This window comes from Panthera uncia, assembly GCF_023721935.1.
Source record: "Panthera uncia isolate 11264 chromosome D3 unlocalized genomic scaffold, Puncia_PCG_1.0 HiC_scaffold_8, whole genome shotgun sequence".
NCBI lineage: Eukaryota > Metazoa > Chordata > Mammalia > Carnivora > Felidae > Panthera > Panthera uncia.
Genome location: NW_026057586.1, coordinates 162,434 through 179,335, shown reverse-complemented (window position 1 = coordinate 179,335; position 16,902 = coordinate 162,434). Strand labels below are relative to the sequence as shown.

The following is a 16,902-nucleotide window of genomic DNA, read 5'->3' as shown; positions in this document are numbered from 1 at the left end:
GCGGCGACGCCCCCGGCCCTGCCCGGCCCAGGCCCGCGAAGTCCCGACGGCGGCCGAGACCGCGGCCCCGCCCCGCCCCGCCCACAGCCCGCGGCCCGCGGCCGCCTCACGAATCCCGCGACGTCCTCTGGGCGCGGGGTTCGCGGCCCGGACGGCGCCCGTCATCCCTCCGCGTCACGTGGGGGTCGGGGGTGGTCGGCGGGGGGCGGGCGCGGGCGGCGGGGGCGGGGGCGTGAGGGGCGGGCCGGGCGGAGCGGAGCCGAGGGACGCGCGGGCCGGGGCGAGGTGAGGGCGGTCTCCGCGGGGCGCGCCTCCCGCCGCGCCGAGCGCCCCGAGCTTCGCCCCGGAGCCTGTTCTCGGAGCAGCCGGGGGCGGCCGCTAACGTCGACCGGGCGGGCACGGCCGCCCCGAGGTTTGCCCGGGGGCGCTTGTCCTCCGGCGGAGAGGGACCGTTGGAGCAGCTCCGGACCGCGACGGCCACTCCGGAGCTGTTGACGTGAATGGCGACGATGGATATGCAGATGTTGACATTAAAATTGTAACTTTCCGTGTGCCTCCGCTGCCTGCGCCGGCAGAGATGGTGTTTGCGAGTTTCCTGCGAACATTGGGCTTTGGGACGTCAAAAATGCCACCTGCCAGTTCAAGTAGTGCGCAGTTGCCTGATGATAGTTAACTATTTGAAGTGTTTTCTCTGCGTTTGAGTGGAAGGCTTGCTAGAATGCGGTTAACGCCGGTTCTGATGGAATCGAACGAGCGGCCCCGGGCCCTGGCGCCACGAGGCGCCCGCGGCGGGAGCTGGGCCGGTGGGCCACACAGGGCTGATGGGGGCTGCGCACGGCCGGGGGTGGGGGGGACCGCGAGTAAAAGTGGAGGTGACGAGAGCAGGCTCCGCTCTGGTCCGAGGTAAGTGATGGAGGCGTGACTGGCGGTTTTGTGAACGAACTTTGATAATTCGGTTGGAGCTGGGACCGCTGAGCCGCTGGTCTTTACGCGTGGCACCAGGGATCTGTACGGGGAAGGGGAAAGGGTGCCGCTAGCGAGACGGCCAGGAGTGGGGGACCCGTTGACTTGTGTGACCGAGGGGGGGTGGCTGGATGTGGATTGGTTACGGGGGACGGAGGCCGACTTGTGGCCAGGCTGTCACCTGGAGCGGCCCCGGGGCACCTGTGAGCTTTGTGCGCGTGTGCTCTCGATGCGCGTGTGCTCCTGGTGCGCGTGTGCTCTTGATGCGCGTGTGCGCGGCCGCATTTCTGCCCTGCCCTCCGCTGGCTGCCGCCCTGTGCCAGGCAGTGTGTCCCGGTGAGGAGGCGGCCGGGGGCCTTCGAATTGTGCTCTCACGTAGGGCACGGGCATTACGTGTTTCTTAAGTTGCTTGAAAAGCAAGTCCTGTATTATTCCAGTGGCCGGGACGTTTCATTAGGGTTTTGAAGTTAGATGATAGCAAGCACAGGGCTTGTGCCTTTCTTGTATTCACTCACTCATCCTCACCAACTGCTTCCGAGGTTGTGCGCTCCTGTTTTACGGTCACCTGAGGCCCTGGGATTAAGTAATTTGCCAGATTTTTACAGCTTATAAATTGTGGAGTTGATTTGAACCCAGGAAGTACGGTTAAAGAATATACGTGTGTTTTTAAATGTTTGTGTGTTTATTTTGGGAGAACAAGTGAGCAGGGGAGGGGCAGAGGGAGGGAGAGCAAGCGAATCCCACGCGGTCTGTACACCGTCAGCGCAGAGCCCCAGCGGGGCTCAGACCCATGGACGGTGAGATCGTGACCTGAGCTGAAATCCAGCCGGAGGCTTCCCTGACTCAGCCACCAGGTGCCCCCCAGTTCCAGAGTCTTTGCCGGTGAGACTAGTCTGTAGTGTTGCCTCTCATGTGAAACCCTTTTGGAACTTCGATTTCACAAGAACAAGGGTTCTCTGGCTTGAAAAGTTTCGTCTGTTACCTGAACGGCTATTTTTTGAAGTGTTATTTTTTCCAGAATGGAATGTTCTTAAATGATCAAGATGCTAAAAAACAACAAAGGAAACCCTACAAATGCCCCTTTGGGAAATACTATTGTGCACATCAGTGGGATTTTTGGTAGGTCCCCGTGTACCACACACTGACATTAAAGGTAACTTACTGTGAACTGAGACTGATAGAGGAGTGCAGCTGCATTAGTCTCCTGTTTCGTGATGGAGAAGGATTTAATGTACTTGTTTTGGGGGGGGGGGGGGCCGCCGTAGCAATGGTGTGGGAATGGGGGCACCTCTGTCTGAAAATAAAAAGTGCCTATTCTCCAGATTCAAGGAAGAAGACTGACAGTTCCTGGCCCTACTCCCAAGCCTTGAACAAGTAGCTGTAGGGCCAGCTAGCAGTCCGCAGCAGCCTCCAGGAAGCAGCCTGTGACAATAGTCCAGCCCCTAAGCTAGTGCTGCTGAAAGGCCACCAATACCTGTATGCGGTGCTTCTGAAAACCCTGTAAGACCAGTGCTTACTATGTAAAGCCATACTTCTTTGCAAGTGACAAAGTTAGCTTCCTTCTTTCAGGTACATGTGGGTGGTGGCTTTAATCTTGGACACTTCTAACCAGCAGCTGGCTCTGGGCAAGAAGAGCCCCAAAGGCAGAGAGGGTGATGGAACTCTAGGGGGGAAACGAAAGCAAGTCTGGTGGAGTTGAGTGGAAAGCATCTAATGACTGTTGTTGAGCCTTGCTCTGGCCATAGGAGCCAGTGTGGGCTTGACAGTGACCTTGGGTTTAGTTTTTAGGGACACCATCACGAGGCTCCTGACAGCCCCTCTGTGAGGTGAGGCTTCTAAAAGCTAAACCCAATTCAGTACATTTCATTTCCAATAATTTTAGTATTTTACTTTATTTCCTGTGATTTAATATCCTTCAGTTATAAAGTACTGCATGATCCTTCAGTCTCTCCTTTGGAGCCTGAGATACACTTCTGACCTAGATAATGGGGTTTGGAAAACTCATTTCAGGATAGCTTCTGAGGAACTTTGTGTTTCCTTTGTACCCACCCTGAGCCTCTCCCTCTTACATGTTAACCCCTCTTCCCCCCAGACCCACTCATTTGATTCTAGGCTGCCTTTTTGGTTTTACTTACCTTTTGCCAAATACATTTGACTTTTCCTTTACCTCAATCGGTTTTTGATGCTGGTCTGTTCACTTAGACTGTCTTGGGCTCCAGCTCTAATCCTCCATAACCTTTTGAACCTTTGTCTGCATGTCTTGCGATTCTTAGCCTGTTTTATTTAATTTCTTGTTCATTTACTGTGAACACTTGCTGTATATTACACTCAGTGATAGGCCCCAGACATGCAAATAAAACATGATTCCTACTCTGAAGAAGTTCAGTCTAGTAGGAGAATGGATATATAAATAGATAATTGCACCCTGGTGCGTGCAAGAAGTGTGAACTTGGAGGGGCACCAGGTTTATGCTGGGGGAGGAGGGGTTACAAGAGGGGTGTGAAAGTGGAATTGCTGACTCATAGAAATTGTCATTTAAAGTCTTTGGCTATATGGGCGCCTGGGTGGCTCAGTTGGTTGAGCGTCTGACTCCAGCTTAGGTCCCCGTCGGTGGGTTCGAGCCCCGCATCCGGCTCTGTGCTGACACCTCAGAGCCTGGAACCTGCTTTGGATTCTGTGTCTCCCTCTCTGCCCCTCCCCTGCTTGCGTGCTCGCGCTCTCTCTCTCTCTCTCTCTCTCTCAAATAAATCAATATAATAGCTGAATAAAACGTTAAAAAAATTTTTTTAAGTCTTGAGATATGGCCAAATTACCCTCTAAACATGTAGAAATTATGATTTGTGTACTTCACTATCAATAGATATTATCAATCTTTAAAAGTTATTTTGATAATAAAAAATTGGCATTCATTATTTTACCTGGTGTTCTTTAACTTGAATTTGACTTTTTTAGCTTTGATAGCTTATACATTTAAAAAACAACAACCTTTTTTTTAATTATTTTTTTTTTTTAGGTTTGTTTGTTTATTTTTGAGCGACAGAGAGGGAGAGAGAATCCCAAGCAGGCTCTGTACTGTGAGTGCAGAGCTGGACGCAGGGCTTGATCTATAAACTGTGTGAGATCATGACCTGAACCATGACTGAGCTACCCAGGCGCCACCAAAAAGCTTTTTGAAATAGTTGCAGATTTATACAAAGTTGCAAGTATAATACAAAGAACTTTTCCCCCTGAAATATTTGAAAGTAAGTTGCCAAACAAGATGCCACATTACCCCCAATGCCCTTTAGCACAAGAGAAGCATCCTGCATATCCAGAGTACAGCCATCAGAGTCAGGAAATAAATACATGATTACCATGGAACCCTCAGATCCCACGGAAGTCTTGCCAGCTCCAATAACATTTCTAGTAAAAGAATCCAGTTAGACTGGCCCATTGTATTTACTTATTTTTAGTATCTTTCAGTGGGAACTGTTTCAGTGGGAAATGGTCTTTAGTTTTTCTTCATGATTTTTTTAATTTTTATTTTTTATATAATTTATTGTCAAGTTGGTTTCTATACAACACCCAGTGCTCATCCCAACAGGTGCCCTCCTCGATGCCCATCACCCACCCCTCCCCCCCATCCTCTCAGTTCTCAGTATTTGAGAGTCTCTTACATTTGCCTCCTTCCCTCTCTGTAACTTTTTTTTTCTTCATGATATTTTTTTATAAGTGCATAATTCATATAGAGTTGTATGACTATCACCACAGTCTAATGATACAACATTTCTGGCACACTCCAATAACCTGTTCCCACTCCCAGCCAACAGCTACCTACCTTCTGTCTCTAGAGTCTTGTAAATATTTCACGTAAATGGAGTCAGACAGTGAGGACTTTTGCCTCTGCCTTCTTTCATTTAGCGTGTTTTTGAGATTCATTCCTGTTGTGACATGCATCAGTGCCTAGTTTTTAGTGCCAAGTAGCATTGTGTTGTATGGGTGTACCACGTTTTGTTTATCCATTTACCATTCTGTGGACACTTAAATTGTTTCCATCTTTTGGCTGTTATGAGTAGTGCTACCTTGTATGGTCTGGGCACTTGATAAATATAGGCTATTTTGTACAGGGTCTCTTAATTTGGGCTAAGAAGTCCACCAGACTTCTGTGAATTACTCTTGCTTATTATTAAGTAATGTTTAGGGAGCCGCTTGGAAATCATGTACATATCCCATTCCTGATCAGAGTTTCAGTGTATTTGTTTAAATCACCATGGACTTAAATTTATGTTCTGGTGGATTATATTTTAGTCACTGTTGCTATATACCAAAGCACCTGAAAACTTCATAGAATAAAACATTTTCTGAAACTCTAATTCTTTGAATCCAGAGTTCAGGCAGGAGCAGGGGAGATGACTTGTTTGATTCCTCATCTGGGAAGACTCTAAGGCCGAGGTGACATGATAGGCAGGTGTCTAAAGTGTCTTCGTTCACGTGTCTGGTGGTTGATGTCGGAGCATTTCCATGTAGTCTCTCCACGTGGGCCAGTTAGGTTTCCTCACGATGTGGTGTCTGGATTTCAAGAGTGAAGAAGGTTCCTAGACAGGCAGAAGTGTGTGGCATTTTGGTGCTCTAGTCTGGTAAGTCACGTGGCATTACTTCTGCCATACTTCGTTGGTTGAGGCAGCCACAAAAGTTCTGCCCAGGTCCAAGGGCATCTGTGCCCCACCTTTGAGGAGGCCTGTCGAGATCATGTTTTAAAATGGCACGTGGGATGGGAGATATTGTCGCGTTGTCTTTGGAAAATGCATTGGCACAGGTTGTAATCTATTGGATGCCCAAATTGTCCCATAATTGGGTTGTGGGAACTTCTTTAACTTGGCTTCTTTTGAGTCCTTTTGACAAGTCTCTTCATTCTTTGAGCAACTTCATTATTTTCTGGTACAGGACAATCTCAGCTCATCTTGTCTTTTCCATGATCCAGCCCTAGAATCAGCCATTTCTCTAAGGAGTCCTCGTTCTTTTTTTAATGGAAAGTTCTATTTAGAAAGTAAGATTTGGGCCTTAGGAGTGCTCACTGCTACTGGAGTGTGCAGCTGCTTCTAGGCCATCTTAGTGACAAAGCTATGGAATATATACACACACATTTACGGTTGTACTTAGTTTTTTATTTAAGTATATATTAAAAACAATAAGGTCACGCCTGTACCTCCTATTCTGGTCAAGTACCACAGGGTTTAGTTTAATTTTATGCCTTTTCAGATATTTTAAAAATAGCTTTATGGAGGGGCGCCTGGGTGGCTCAGTTGGTTAAGCGTCAACTTGTGAGTTCAAGCCCCGTGTTTTGGTCTCTGCTGTTAGCACAGAGCCTGCTTCAGATCCTCTTGTTCTCCCCCCCCACCCCGCCCCTCTCATTCTCTCTCTCAAAAATAAAAAAAATAAACATGAAAAAAACAGCTTTATGGAAATGTAATTTACATACCGTACAATTCACCTGTTTAAAGTGAATAATTCACCGTCCTCCAGTATATTCACAGAGTTGTGCATACATCATCACATTTGATTTTTAGAACATTGGTGTTGCTCCTCAGCCATCACCGTAGAGTTCCTCTTCAGCCCTAGACAACTAATATCCTACTTTCTGTCTCCATAAATTTGTTCTGGATGCTTGATAAGAATGGACTCTTAGAATATGTGGTCCTGCATGTCTGGCTTCTTTTACTTAGCACAGTGTTCCTCAGGGCTAATCCACATCATAGCACGTGTCAGTATTTTATTTCTTTTTATGGCCAAATATTTCATTGTATGGATATACCACATTTTATTGGTCCATTCATCAGTTGATGGACATGTGGGTTGTTTCCACTTTTTGGCTATTATGAATAATGCTGCTGTGAACATTTGTGAACAGGTTTTTGTTTGGATGCATGTTTTTAATTTCTCTTGAGTGGAATCAATGGTTCATGTGATACTTACATATTTAATCTTTTGAGGAACTGCCAGACTATTTTCCAAACTGGTTGCACCATTTTACACGATTCCCTCCAGGTATGAGAGGTCCAGTAGCTCCACATCCTTTCCAGCGCTGTTGTCTTTGTTTTCTTTTTTCTTTTTTCTTTTTTTTAAAATTGTAGCCATTTTAGTAGGTGTAAAATTACATATTTCATTGTGGTTTTGAGTTTCATTTCCACAGCTGATGTTGTTTAGCGTCTTTTCCTGTGCTTAATGGCTGTTTGCATATTATCTTTGGAGAAATATTCAGATCTTTTGTCCATTTTTAAGTTGGGTTCTTTGTCTTTTAGTTATTGAATTATGAGGTATTTTCTTAATATGTTCTGGATAGAAGTTCCTTCTCAGAAATACGATTTGCAAATGTTTCCTCCCATTTTTGTGGATTCTCTTTTTACTTTTTTGATGGTTTTCTTTGAGGTGTAAAAGTATTTTATTTTGATGAAGTCCAACTCTTTCTTTAGTTGTTAGTGGTTTTTGGTGTCATATCTAAGGATCCGATGCCAAATCCAAGGTCACGAAGATTTATGCCTGTTTTCTTTTGAGATTTAAGGTTTAAGCTCTTAACACAGAGGTGTATGATACATTTTTGAGTTGATTTTTGTGTATGGTGGTAAGAAAGAGTCGAACTTCATTTTTTGGCATATGGGTATGTAGTTGTCCTAGCATAATTTGTTGAAAATTACTCTGTTCTTAGTGTTTTACGAACTCTGTTAAAGATATAGATACAGGTACTCAGTTTTGTTTTCTTTCTTTTTAAGGAAAGATTCAAAAATGTTTCAAATTCCTGTGGAAAATCTTGACAACATCAGGAAGGTACGAAGAAAGGTGAAAGGCATTCTTGTGGATATTGGGCTTGACAGCTGCAAGGAGTTGCTGAAGGTAAGAGTGCATGAGGCAGATGGAGAGAGGACAGTGATGCTAGAGGCACGAGGTTGGCTTATGGAGGCAAGATTTGAACGGGGAGTTTTTGAAGAATGGATAAGGTTCTTCAAGATGGAAATTGCTAATCAAATGACTGCGTGAGAGCATCATTAGTTCTTCTTTATGTCTTTCTGACTTAAAGTGAGCTACTTTAAGCTGTTCAAGTTTTTAAAGTTACTTTCAGGTGGGCCTTTTTATCATCATTAGTTATCAAATATATTGGTTTTTGATCCTTGAAGGGAGTGTATTGAATTATTTGTTATTTTAGCAAAAGAAGACCCTAACTTGATTTCCCGCTATTGTTGGAGTAATCACCAGATGGGAATTTGTACATGATGTGATAGGGGTTTTCTGATTTGTGAATTTATGTGCAGTCTTAACAAAAGTTTAAAAATTAAAGTCACAGTCACATACTCTGATAAATTGTGTTCTCGTATAATTTTTTCCTTTCTTATAACTTGAGAATACATGGCTGGCATATGTAGTAAAGAAATAAATATCGTTAAGGTCTGGTGTGTATCCTTGAAGCCATTGGTAATTGTATGCATGTTTTATTCATAACTAACAAAATAAGACTGTGTCCTCTTTGTTTTTTTTGGTTTTTAAACTCGTGAACAGTTTGAGTCACAGTATTGGCCTGAGAAGGGTTAAATCTCAGACTTTCAGCCAGGTTGATTTTATTTATTAAAAGTTGGTGTAAAACTAATTACCAGGATCCTCGTTATGGCCAGAACTGGTTGTTGCTCTCAAGTAGGCAAATACTAATTTCTGAAGGATTCCAGGTAATTCTCTGTTCAGACATTACTGTCGCAGAGAGATCTTTGTTCTCAAATGCTGCCTTCCCCTCTATTCTCTGTTGTGTTACCTGCTCTGTTTTGCTTCAGACCTCCCATAGTACCTGATGTTATTTATTATCTGTCTCCCCCACTTAAATGTAAGAAGACAAGGACCTCCTTGTTTCGTAATCCACTGTAATAACGGTGATCAAAATTGTGATCTGGTGTGCGCACACAGACACACACACACACACACACACACACATACACACATATATCTATATATATATATATTTTTAACAAATATTTTTTGAACGAATGAATGAAAGTAAAAACCCATGTAGAGCAATACTTTTAATAACAGACTATGACGGAAAGTCCATCTGCAAATATAAGGATGGGGGAGATACTGAAGTCGAAGCTCTTGGGGAGATGCTACTGCTCAGCGGCAGTCTTAAAGTAAGAGGATTCTCAAGAGTTCTTTGCATCTGTGTTTATAAGTCATGTTTTATGCATGAGGAAGAAAGCAAGGTGATTATTTGGAGACAAGATTGAGAAGGCTGGTAGTAGACATAGGCCATTAGTAATAGAGAAGTGTTTTAAAGTTCCTAGACCCAATTCCAGGGTGCCTGGGTGGCTCATTGGTTGAATGTCCAACTGTTCATTTCATCTCAGGTCATGATCCCAGGGTCGTGGGATTGAGCCCTGCATCAGGCTCTGCACTGAACATGGAGCCTGTTTAAAATTCTTCCTCTGCCTCTCCCCCATTCTCTCTCTCTCTCTTTCTCTAAAATTAAAAAAAACAATAATAAAGTTCGCATACCCAATTACAATGTGTGTGTGTAAGGGGGGTTCCCCCACCCTCATATAACAGAAGTGTTCTGGTTTCCCACGTGTGGAAGCTGTCTGAAGAGAGAAATAAAATTTTTATAGTCATGATTGATTAAGTCTTTGGTCTGTCCAACTTCCAGCCCCTCTCACGTCCCCAGAAGCTGGGGTGGTCATCCTGGAAACCAGCTGCACTTTTTGGTGGGGGGTGGGGAGGGTGGGGGATGGGGGATGGTTCTACCAGTCGCCGTCATTAATAACAAAATACCATTGCACCTTTACAGCTTGTAAGCGTTTTTCAGGAACTGTGAATGAAGACCAAATTTATCTGAGAAATCCATATTAGGTCATCTGAATAACCTTATTAATCATTTCTTATAACTTTCTTGTAAATCACTTTATCGCACTAAGTATGTGTATTTAATATTTGTGGAGAATATATAAGCTAAGAACACAAGTGTGTACATACAGACACAGGATATTTCAAATGATAACATGTGGGAACCTCCTACAGTGGTGCCTGGCATGTGGTTGATGCTCAAAAAATGGCCCTGAAGGGTAGTAGCATCTTTCAGTAAATAGACTAAGAATGTTTTTGGATCATTGGGGGGATATAAAGAGATGCTTTTTATTTTAATCTTGGCTCTTAGCTAGTTATATGACTTTGGGCAAATCAGTTAATCTTTGGACCTCAGTGTCCTTATTACAGTGAAGGAATATAGAGAATTAAGATACCAGGATCCTCACCTTTATTAGAGAGATGACAGTTTAGTAGGAGTCGAAAGACATAGTTAACAGTAATAGTGAGAAATAGGCAGAAAGATCACTTCTAGCTGGGGAGGCTAGTGTGGCCTTTATGGAGATGAGATTTCAAATGTTTTCTTTATTTTTAAAGAATGGGTAGGATTACTCAGTGGGAAGAATTAGAAAGGGTATTCCAGGAACATGGAATTTAGAACCACAACCCAGTTGATTAACCCCCATCCAACCAGCAGAGTGAATTCAAGAACACATTACACTTAAGCCAAATTAACCAGTCATTCACAGTTTGCTTTAACATTTGCTCGTGTGTGTGTGTGTGTGTGTGTGTGTGTGTAGTACTTCAAATGTGTGTTTTCTAAGAATAAGGATAGTCTGACATTACCACAGGATGGTTATCAACTGAAGCAAACTGGTATTTTTATATCCTCTGATCCTTTATAGCATGTCCTCCTTGTCCATGATGGACCTAGTCTAGGGTCAGGCCTTTGGCTGTCATGTCTCTTTCGTGACCTTGAATGTGATTTCAGTTTATAAATGGAGTTCTGTTCCAAAATTGGTTTTGTTTTATTCTTAGATAAAACACCAGTAACAACTAAAATTTTCATCCTGGTGTCCTTTGTTTTTGACATTGTGTAGAACAGTACACTAACTTTTGCTTCCTTCATCAGCCTAAGAATGTGTTTAGTCATCTGAATTTGTTCAAGACTTGTTTACTTTCTTGATTATGTGGATACAGATATGTACATACTTTATAAGGTGAAATTGAGAGATCTGAATGGCTTACAAGTATTCATTTAGATTAACTGTTGGGTTAAATGTTACTAATTCTTTTGAGGGAGAAGTTTTTTTTTTTTTTTTTTTTTTTAATTTGTAGCTGGTCCTATATTTTATAAAATTGTTTAAAATTCAGGGAATGTAAAGTTCAGTTTAGAAAAATTAGAAAACATATGCAGAAACATAGATAAGAAAAGAAGACTCATTCGTAAGCCATTACCCCAAAATATCCGTTGTTAACATTGTGTATTTTTCTAGATTTAAGTGAGAGTGATCAGCCTATATATGATGGTATACTAGCTTTGTTTTTGTCTTTCACTGAATTTTATATTAATAATTCTTTTCCACGTCAGATGCATTTATTCTTAATCCCCCATAGTATTTAGAATCTGGGTTTCAAGCAATAGAAACCAACACTGACCAGTTTGAGCCAAAGGGAATTTAGCGGAAGACTGTGAGGCTTGCAGAGTCTGCATTGGAAACTGGAGGAGCTAAGGAGTGGACACCTGTCATGATTCTTCCTTCTTCCTTACCCAGCATTTCAAGTTCAGTGAGATGTCATGCTACCTTCTCTGATTTCCAGAGTGTCTGGGACTGTACTTTCCCAAGAGTTAGGACTTCAGATTTTAGGCAACACAGTCTTGTTGAAAGCCTGTATGAGAAAAATGAACTTTAGTGAAGATAGACTTTTCCAAGAACCTCATCTTCTTTTCTAAAAGTAGATCTAAATCCTGCTACTCATTGGAGTCTCTTGATTTTTTTTTTAAAGTTAACATTTGATTGGTTAAAGTAGGGGCTGGCGATGTAACTTACAGGGCAGTGTACAAAATAAAAAAGTGGGTTTGGGCTGGCCCATAGGCCTGTTGTCCCAACCCACGGCATGTGAGTAACTCCCAAGGGGTTGCAGCCTCTGTGCTGGGGTGCTTGTGGTACCTGGATCCAGGCAGGGGTCAAGGTCCCCACCTGAGCCCTCCCCTGTCTGAGTCTGTGCCAGGCTCCCACTGGAGGTGATGATGGAATGTGGACTTCCTAACAGCTTGGTCACTGCCCCAGGTGGTGTTGATGAGAGTGGGAATGACTGCAGGATGAGGAGTGGAGAGCAGGCACAGACTCTTCCCCAGGAAAATTGGAGGTAGGACCATGTGCCCCATTGTCCTATCAGACTTGGTTTTACAAAACAAATTCAAAGATAAAATAATCATCAATTTCAAGATGGTGACAACAGAGCATTAAACCCCAGCACTGGCCTTTCTGAGCACAAGGTCCCATACAGCTGCACTAGTCCTGTGCCCTTGGAGTTGGCTCTCACTGGTATTTTCTAAGACCTCAGATTTTTTTTATATTTAATAATTTAGTTTACTTAACCTAATATATTCAAAATATTTCAGCATATAATCCGTGTAAAGTAAGTAATGAAATATTTTGCCCTCTTTTTTCTCCTAAATCTTCCAAGGATATTTAAAGATGTTTTTTATTATGGCAAAACATATATAACGTAGAATTTGCCATTTTTCCCATTTTTACGTACACACTTCATCAGTATTAATAACATTTACACTGTTTTGCAACTATCCACAGTATCTGCAGTTGACTCCTGACCTTTGTGGGGGTTGGGGGCACTGAGTTCCCTTCCTCTGCGTGGTCAAATCCGGGCATAACTTTTGACTCCCCCCAGACTTAACTACTAATAGTCCACTGTTGACCAGAATCCTTACTGACATCACAAGTCAACACCAACAGTTGTATGTTGAATGTATTTTGTACTGTGTTCTTGTAATAAAGTAAGCTAGAGAAAAGAAAATGTTAAAAAAATCATGAGAAAATACATTTACAGTACTATGTGCATATTCATTGAAAAAAGTGTGTGTATAAGTGGACCTGTATGGTTCAAACCTGTGTTGTTTCACGGTCCACTGTGTTTCCAAAATTTTCATCACCTCAAACAGAAACTTTAATTATGAAACAGTAACTCTCCGTCCTCCCCAGCCCGGCCCCTGGTGACCTCTCATCTACCCTATCTCCGTGGGTTTGCCTGTTATAGATGTGTCATGTAAGCGGAATTGTAATACTGGTCCCTTTGTGCCTGGTTTATCTCACTTAGGTAAATGTTTTTAAGCATAGTCCATGTTGTAGCATGTATCAAAATGTTGGTCCTTTTTATGGCTAAATCATATCCATTGTGTGAATACACCTTTTTTGTTTAGCAGTTCATCTCTTGGTAGACATTGGGTTGGTCCCATGTGTTAGCTGTTGTGAATGACGTTGCAGTGAACTTTGGCTTACAAGTATCTATTTGAGCCCCTGTTTTCAGTTTTTTGGGTATATACCTAGGAGTAGAATTATTAGATCATGTGATAATTTTATGTTGAGCTTTTTGAGGAATTGCCAAACTGTTCCCACAGAGGCTGTACCCTTTTACATTCCTACCAGCAGCGTATGAGATTTCCAGTTTATCCACGTCCTTGTCCTCTTTCTCTCTTTTTCTATTCCTTTCTCTCTCTCCCTCCCTTACCATTCTAGTGGCTAACAAGGGTGAGCATCTTTCATGTGCTTTTTGGCCATTTGTATATCTTCTTTTTTTTTTTTTTTTTTAATTTATTTTTGGGAGAGCACAAGTAGGGGAGGGGCAGAGAGATGGGGACAGAGGATCTGAAGTGGTCTCTACACAGACAGGCTGACAGCAGTGAGCCTGATGTGGGGCTTGAACTCACGAACCGCGAGATCATGACCTGAACTGAAATCGGACACTAGTCATTTGTAGATCTTCTTTAGAGATTTCTGTTTAAATCCTTTGCCCAGTTTTCAATTGGATTATTTGTCTTTCTCTTGTTGAATTGCAGTTCTTTCTCCTGGTTGTTAAACTCTTATTAGATATGATCTGCAGATACTTTCTCCCATTCTGTAGGTTTCTTTTTACTTTCTTGATAGTATCTTCCAATGCACAAAAGTTTTAAATTTTGATAAAGTTCAGTTTCTTTCTTTTTTTTCTTTTTTTATTGTTGCTGGTGCTTTTTATGTTGTATCAGAGAATCCATTGCCAAATCCAGTCATGAAGATTCTTTTATATGTTTTCTTCTAAGAGGTTTATTGTTGTATTTCTTTCTGTTTAGATCATTGATTCATTGTGAATTAATTTTTGTATGTGGTGTGAAGTAGGAGTCCAACTTCATTCTTATGCCTGTGGAAATTCATTATCCTGGCACCATTTATCGAAGAGACTGTTTTTCCCTCGTTGAATGGACTTGGCATCTTTGTCAAAAATCATTTGGCCATGGATGTTTGGGTTTTATTTCTGGGCTTTCAGTTCTGTTCCATTGGTCTGTATGTCTGTCCTCATGCTGGTGCTACATGAGATCATGAATCATGCTCCACAGACTGAACCAGCCAGGTGCCCATATACTGTTCATTACTGTAGCTTTATGGTAAGTTTTGAAATCAGGAGGTATGAGCCTTCCAATTCCTGCCTTCCTTCCTTCCTTCCTTCCTTCCTTCCTATATTGTTTTGGCTATTTGGGTTCCCTTGCAGTTCCATATGAATTTGAAGGTTGGGTTTCCATTTATGCAAAAGAGACTTGGAATTTCGATAAGGATTGTGTTGTAGATCACTTTGGGTAGTATTGACATCTTGACAGTATCCCTACCCATGAACATTGAATGTCTTTCTGTTTATTTAGGTACTTATTCTTGGTTCTTCACTGCATCAAGTTTGTGCTGTTGTGTTCAGAGTAGCCATTTCTGTGGGTCAAGTCTTGGATTAAATTGACATTTAAACCAGTGTTACAGATTGTCATGTTGTGAGCCCACCCCTATACCAATCTTTAAGAGACCTATATATGTATAAGTAGATGTTTAGGAGCTTATTAACCTGTTGTTTCTATATCTTATCTATAAAAATATATTGGAATATTGTTAGTATCCATTTATTTCCTAATAATTGTTTTTTCTTTCTTACTAGCTCCCCCCCCCCCCCCCCCCCACACACCTGGCATTGGAGAACACTTCCTTTAAACTCTCCTCCCATAAATACAAATCAAAGCCACACTGAGATACCACCTCACTCGGGTCAGAGTGGCTAAAATTAACAACTCAAGAAACAACAGATGCTGGTGAGGATGTGGAGAAACGGGAACCCTCTTGCACTGTTGGTGGGAATGCAAACTGGTGTAGCCGCTCTGGAAAACAGTGTGGAGGTTCCTCAAAAAATTAAAAATAGAACTACCCTCTGACCCAGCAATAGCACTACTAGGAATTTACCCAAGGAATACAGGAGTGCTGATGCATAGGGGCACATGTACCCCAATGTTTAGAGCAGTGCTTTCAACAGTAGCCAAATTATGGGAAGAGCCTAAATGTCCATCAACTGATGAATGGATAAAGAAGATGTGGTTTTTTGTTTTTTTGTTTTTTTTTTATTTTTTTTTCAACGTTTTTTTATTTATTTTTGGGACAGAGAGAGACAGAGCATGAACGGGGGAGGGGCAGAGAGAGAGGGAGACACACAGAATTGGAAACAGGCTCCAGGCTCCGAGCCATCAGCCCAGAGCCTGACGCGGGGCTCGAACTCACAGACCGCGAGATCGTGACCTGGCTGAAGTCGGACGCTTAACCGACTGCGCCACCCAGGCGCCCCGAAGATGTGGTTTATATACACAAGGAATACTGCTCGGCAATGAGAAAGAATGAAACCCTGCCATTTGCAGCAATGTGGATGGAACTGGAGGGTATTAAGCTAAAGTGAAATAGAGAAAGACAGATACCATATGTTTTCATTCATATGTGGATCTTGAGAAACTTAACCGAAGACCATGGGGGCGGGGAAGGGAAGGGGCAAAAAAAGAGTTACAGAGGGAGGGAGGCAAACCATAAGAGACTCTTAAATACAGAGAACAAACTGAGGGTTGATGCAGGGTGGGGGAGGGGAAAGTGGGTGATGGGCATTGAGGAGGGCACTTGTTGGGATGAGCACTGGGTATTGGATGGAAGCCAACTTGACAATAAATAATATTTAAAAAAATAATAAACTCTCCTCCCTTATCTCCTGTGACAAAACATTGCTGTTTCTTTCTTTTCCAGTATTTTCTTTAAAAAAAATTTTTTTTTAACGTTTATTTATTTTTGAGACAGAGAGAGACAGAGCATGAACGGGGGAGGGGCAGAGAGAGAGGGAGACATAGAATCGGAAGCAGGCTCCAGGCTCTGAGCCGTCAGCCCAGAGCCTGATGCGGGGCTCGAACTCACGGAACGCGAGATCGTGACCTGAGCTGAAATCGGACACTTAACCGACTGAGCCACCCAGGTGCCCCTCTTTTCCAGTATTTTCTTATGAAAAATTTAAACCTACAGAGATGTTGAAAGGACTGTACAGTGAAAGCTCATCTACCTAAATTCTACAAAATTAATATATATATGTGTGTGTGTGTGTGTGTGTGTGCATATATAAAAATCATCATCTGTAAAACAATTGTATGTATATAGGAATAATTCCATATATTAAACAATTATGTGTTTGTCTTTAGCCCATCATTCTTATTTTTTGATGCATTCCAAAGAATGTTGCAGCAACAGTACATTTTACCCTTAACACTCAGCTTACGTGTCACTAGAGTTTAGTGTTTGTTACAGCATTTGGGGGGTGGGGAATTCATATGCTGTGAAATGCACTAAAGTGTCTTCAGATGATGATTTGTGACGTGCATATCTTCATGAAATACGAGTCTCCATCAAGATGTAGGACAATTCCTTCACTCCAGAAAGTTTCCTCTGGCCCTGTTTCAGTCAGTCCCTGCCCCACTCCACTGACTACCACTGTTCTGAAATTTTGTACTATAGATTAGATTTGCCTATTCTACAGTTTTATGTAAATGAAATTATGTGTGCTCCTGTGAGAGAT

At 42.5% G+C, this 16,902-nt stretch overlaps 1 protein-coding gene across 1 annotated transcript in view; it reads left to right on the top strand.

Moving 5' to 3' along the window:
* The first annotated feature begins 30 nt into the window (after positions 1-30).
* Positions 31-16,902, top strand: part of ADNP2 (ADNP homeobox 2) — a 30,170-nt gene continuing 13,298 nt past the window's right edge. Inside the window, exons 1-2 of the mRNA XM_049620290.1 lie at positions 31-903; positions 7,710-7,830. Coding sequence (XP_049476247.1) covers positions 719-903; positions 7,710-7,830 — 306 coding nt within the window. The 5' untranslated portion in view covers positions 31-718. The remainder of the gene's footprint in view (positions 904-7,709; positions 7,831-16,902) is intronic.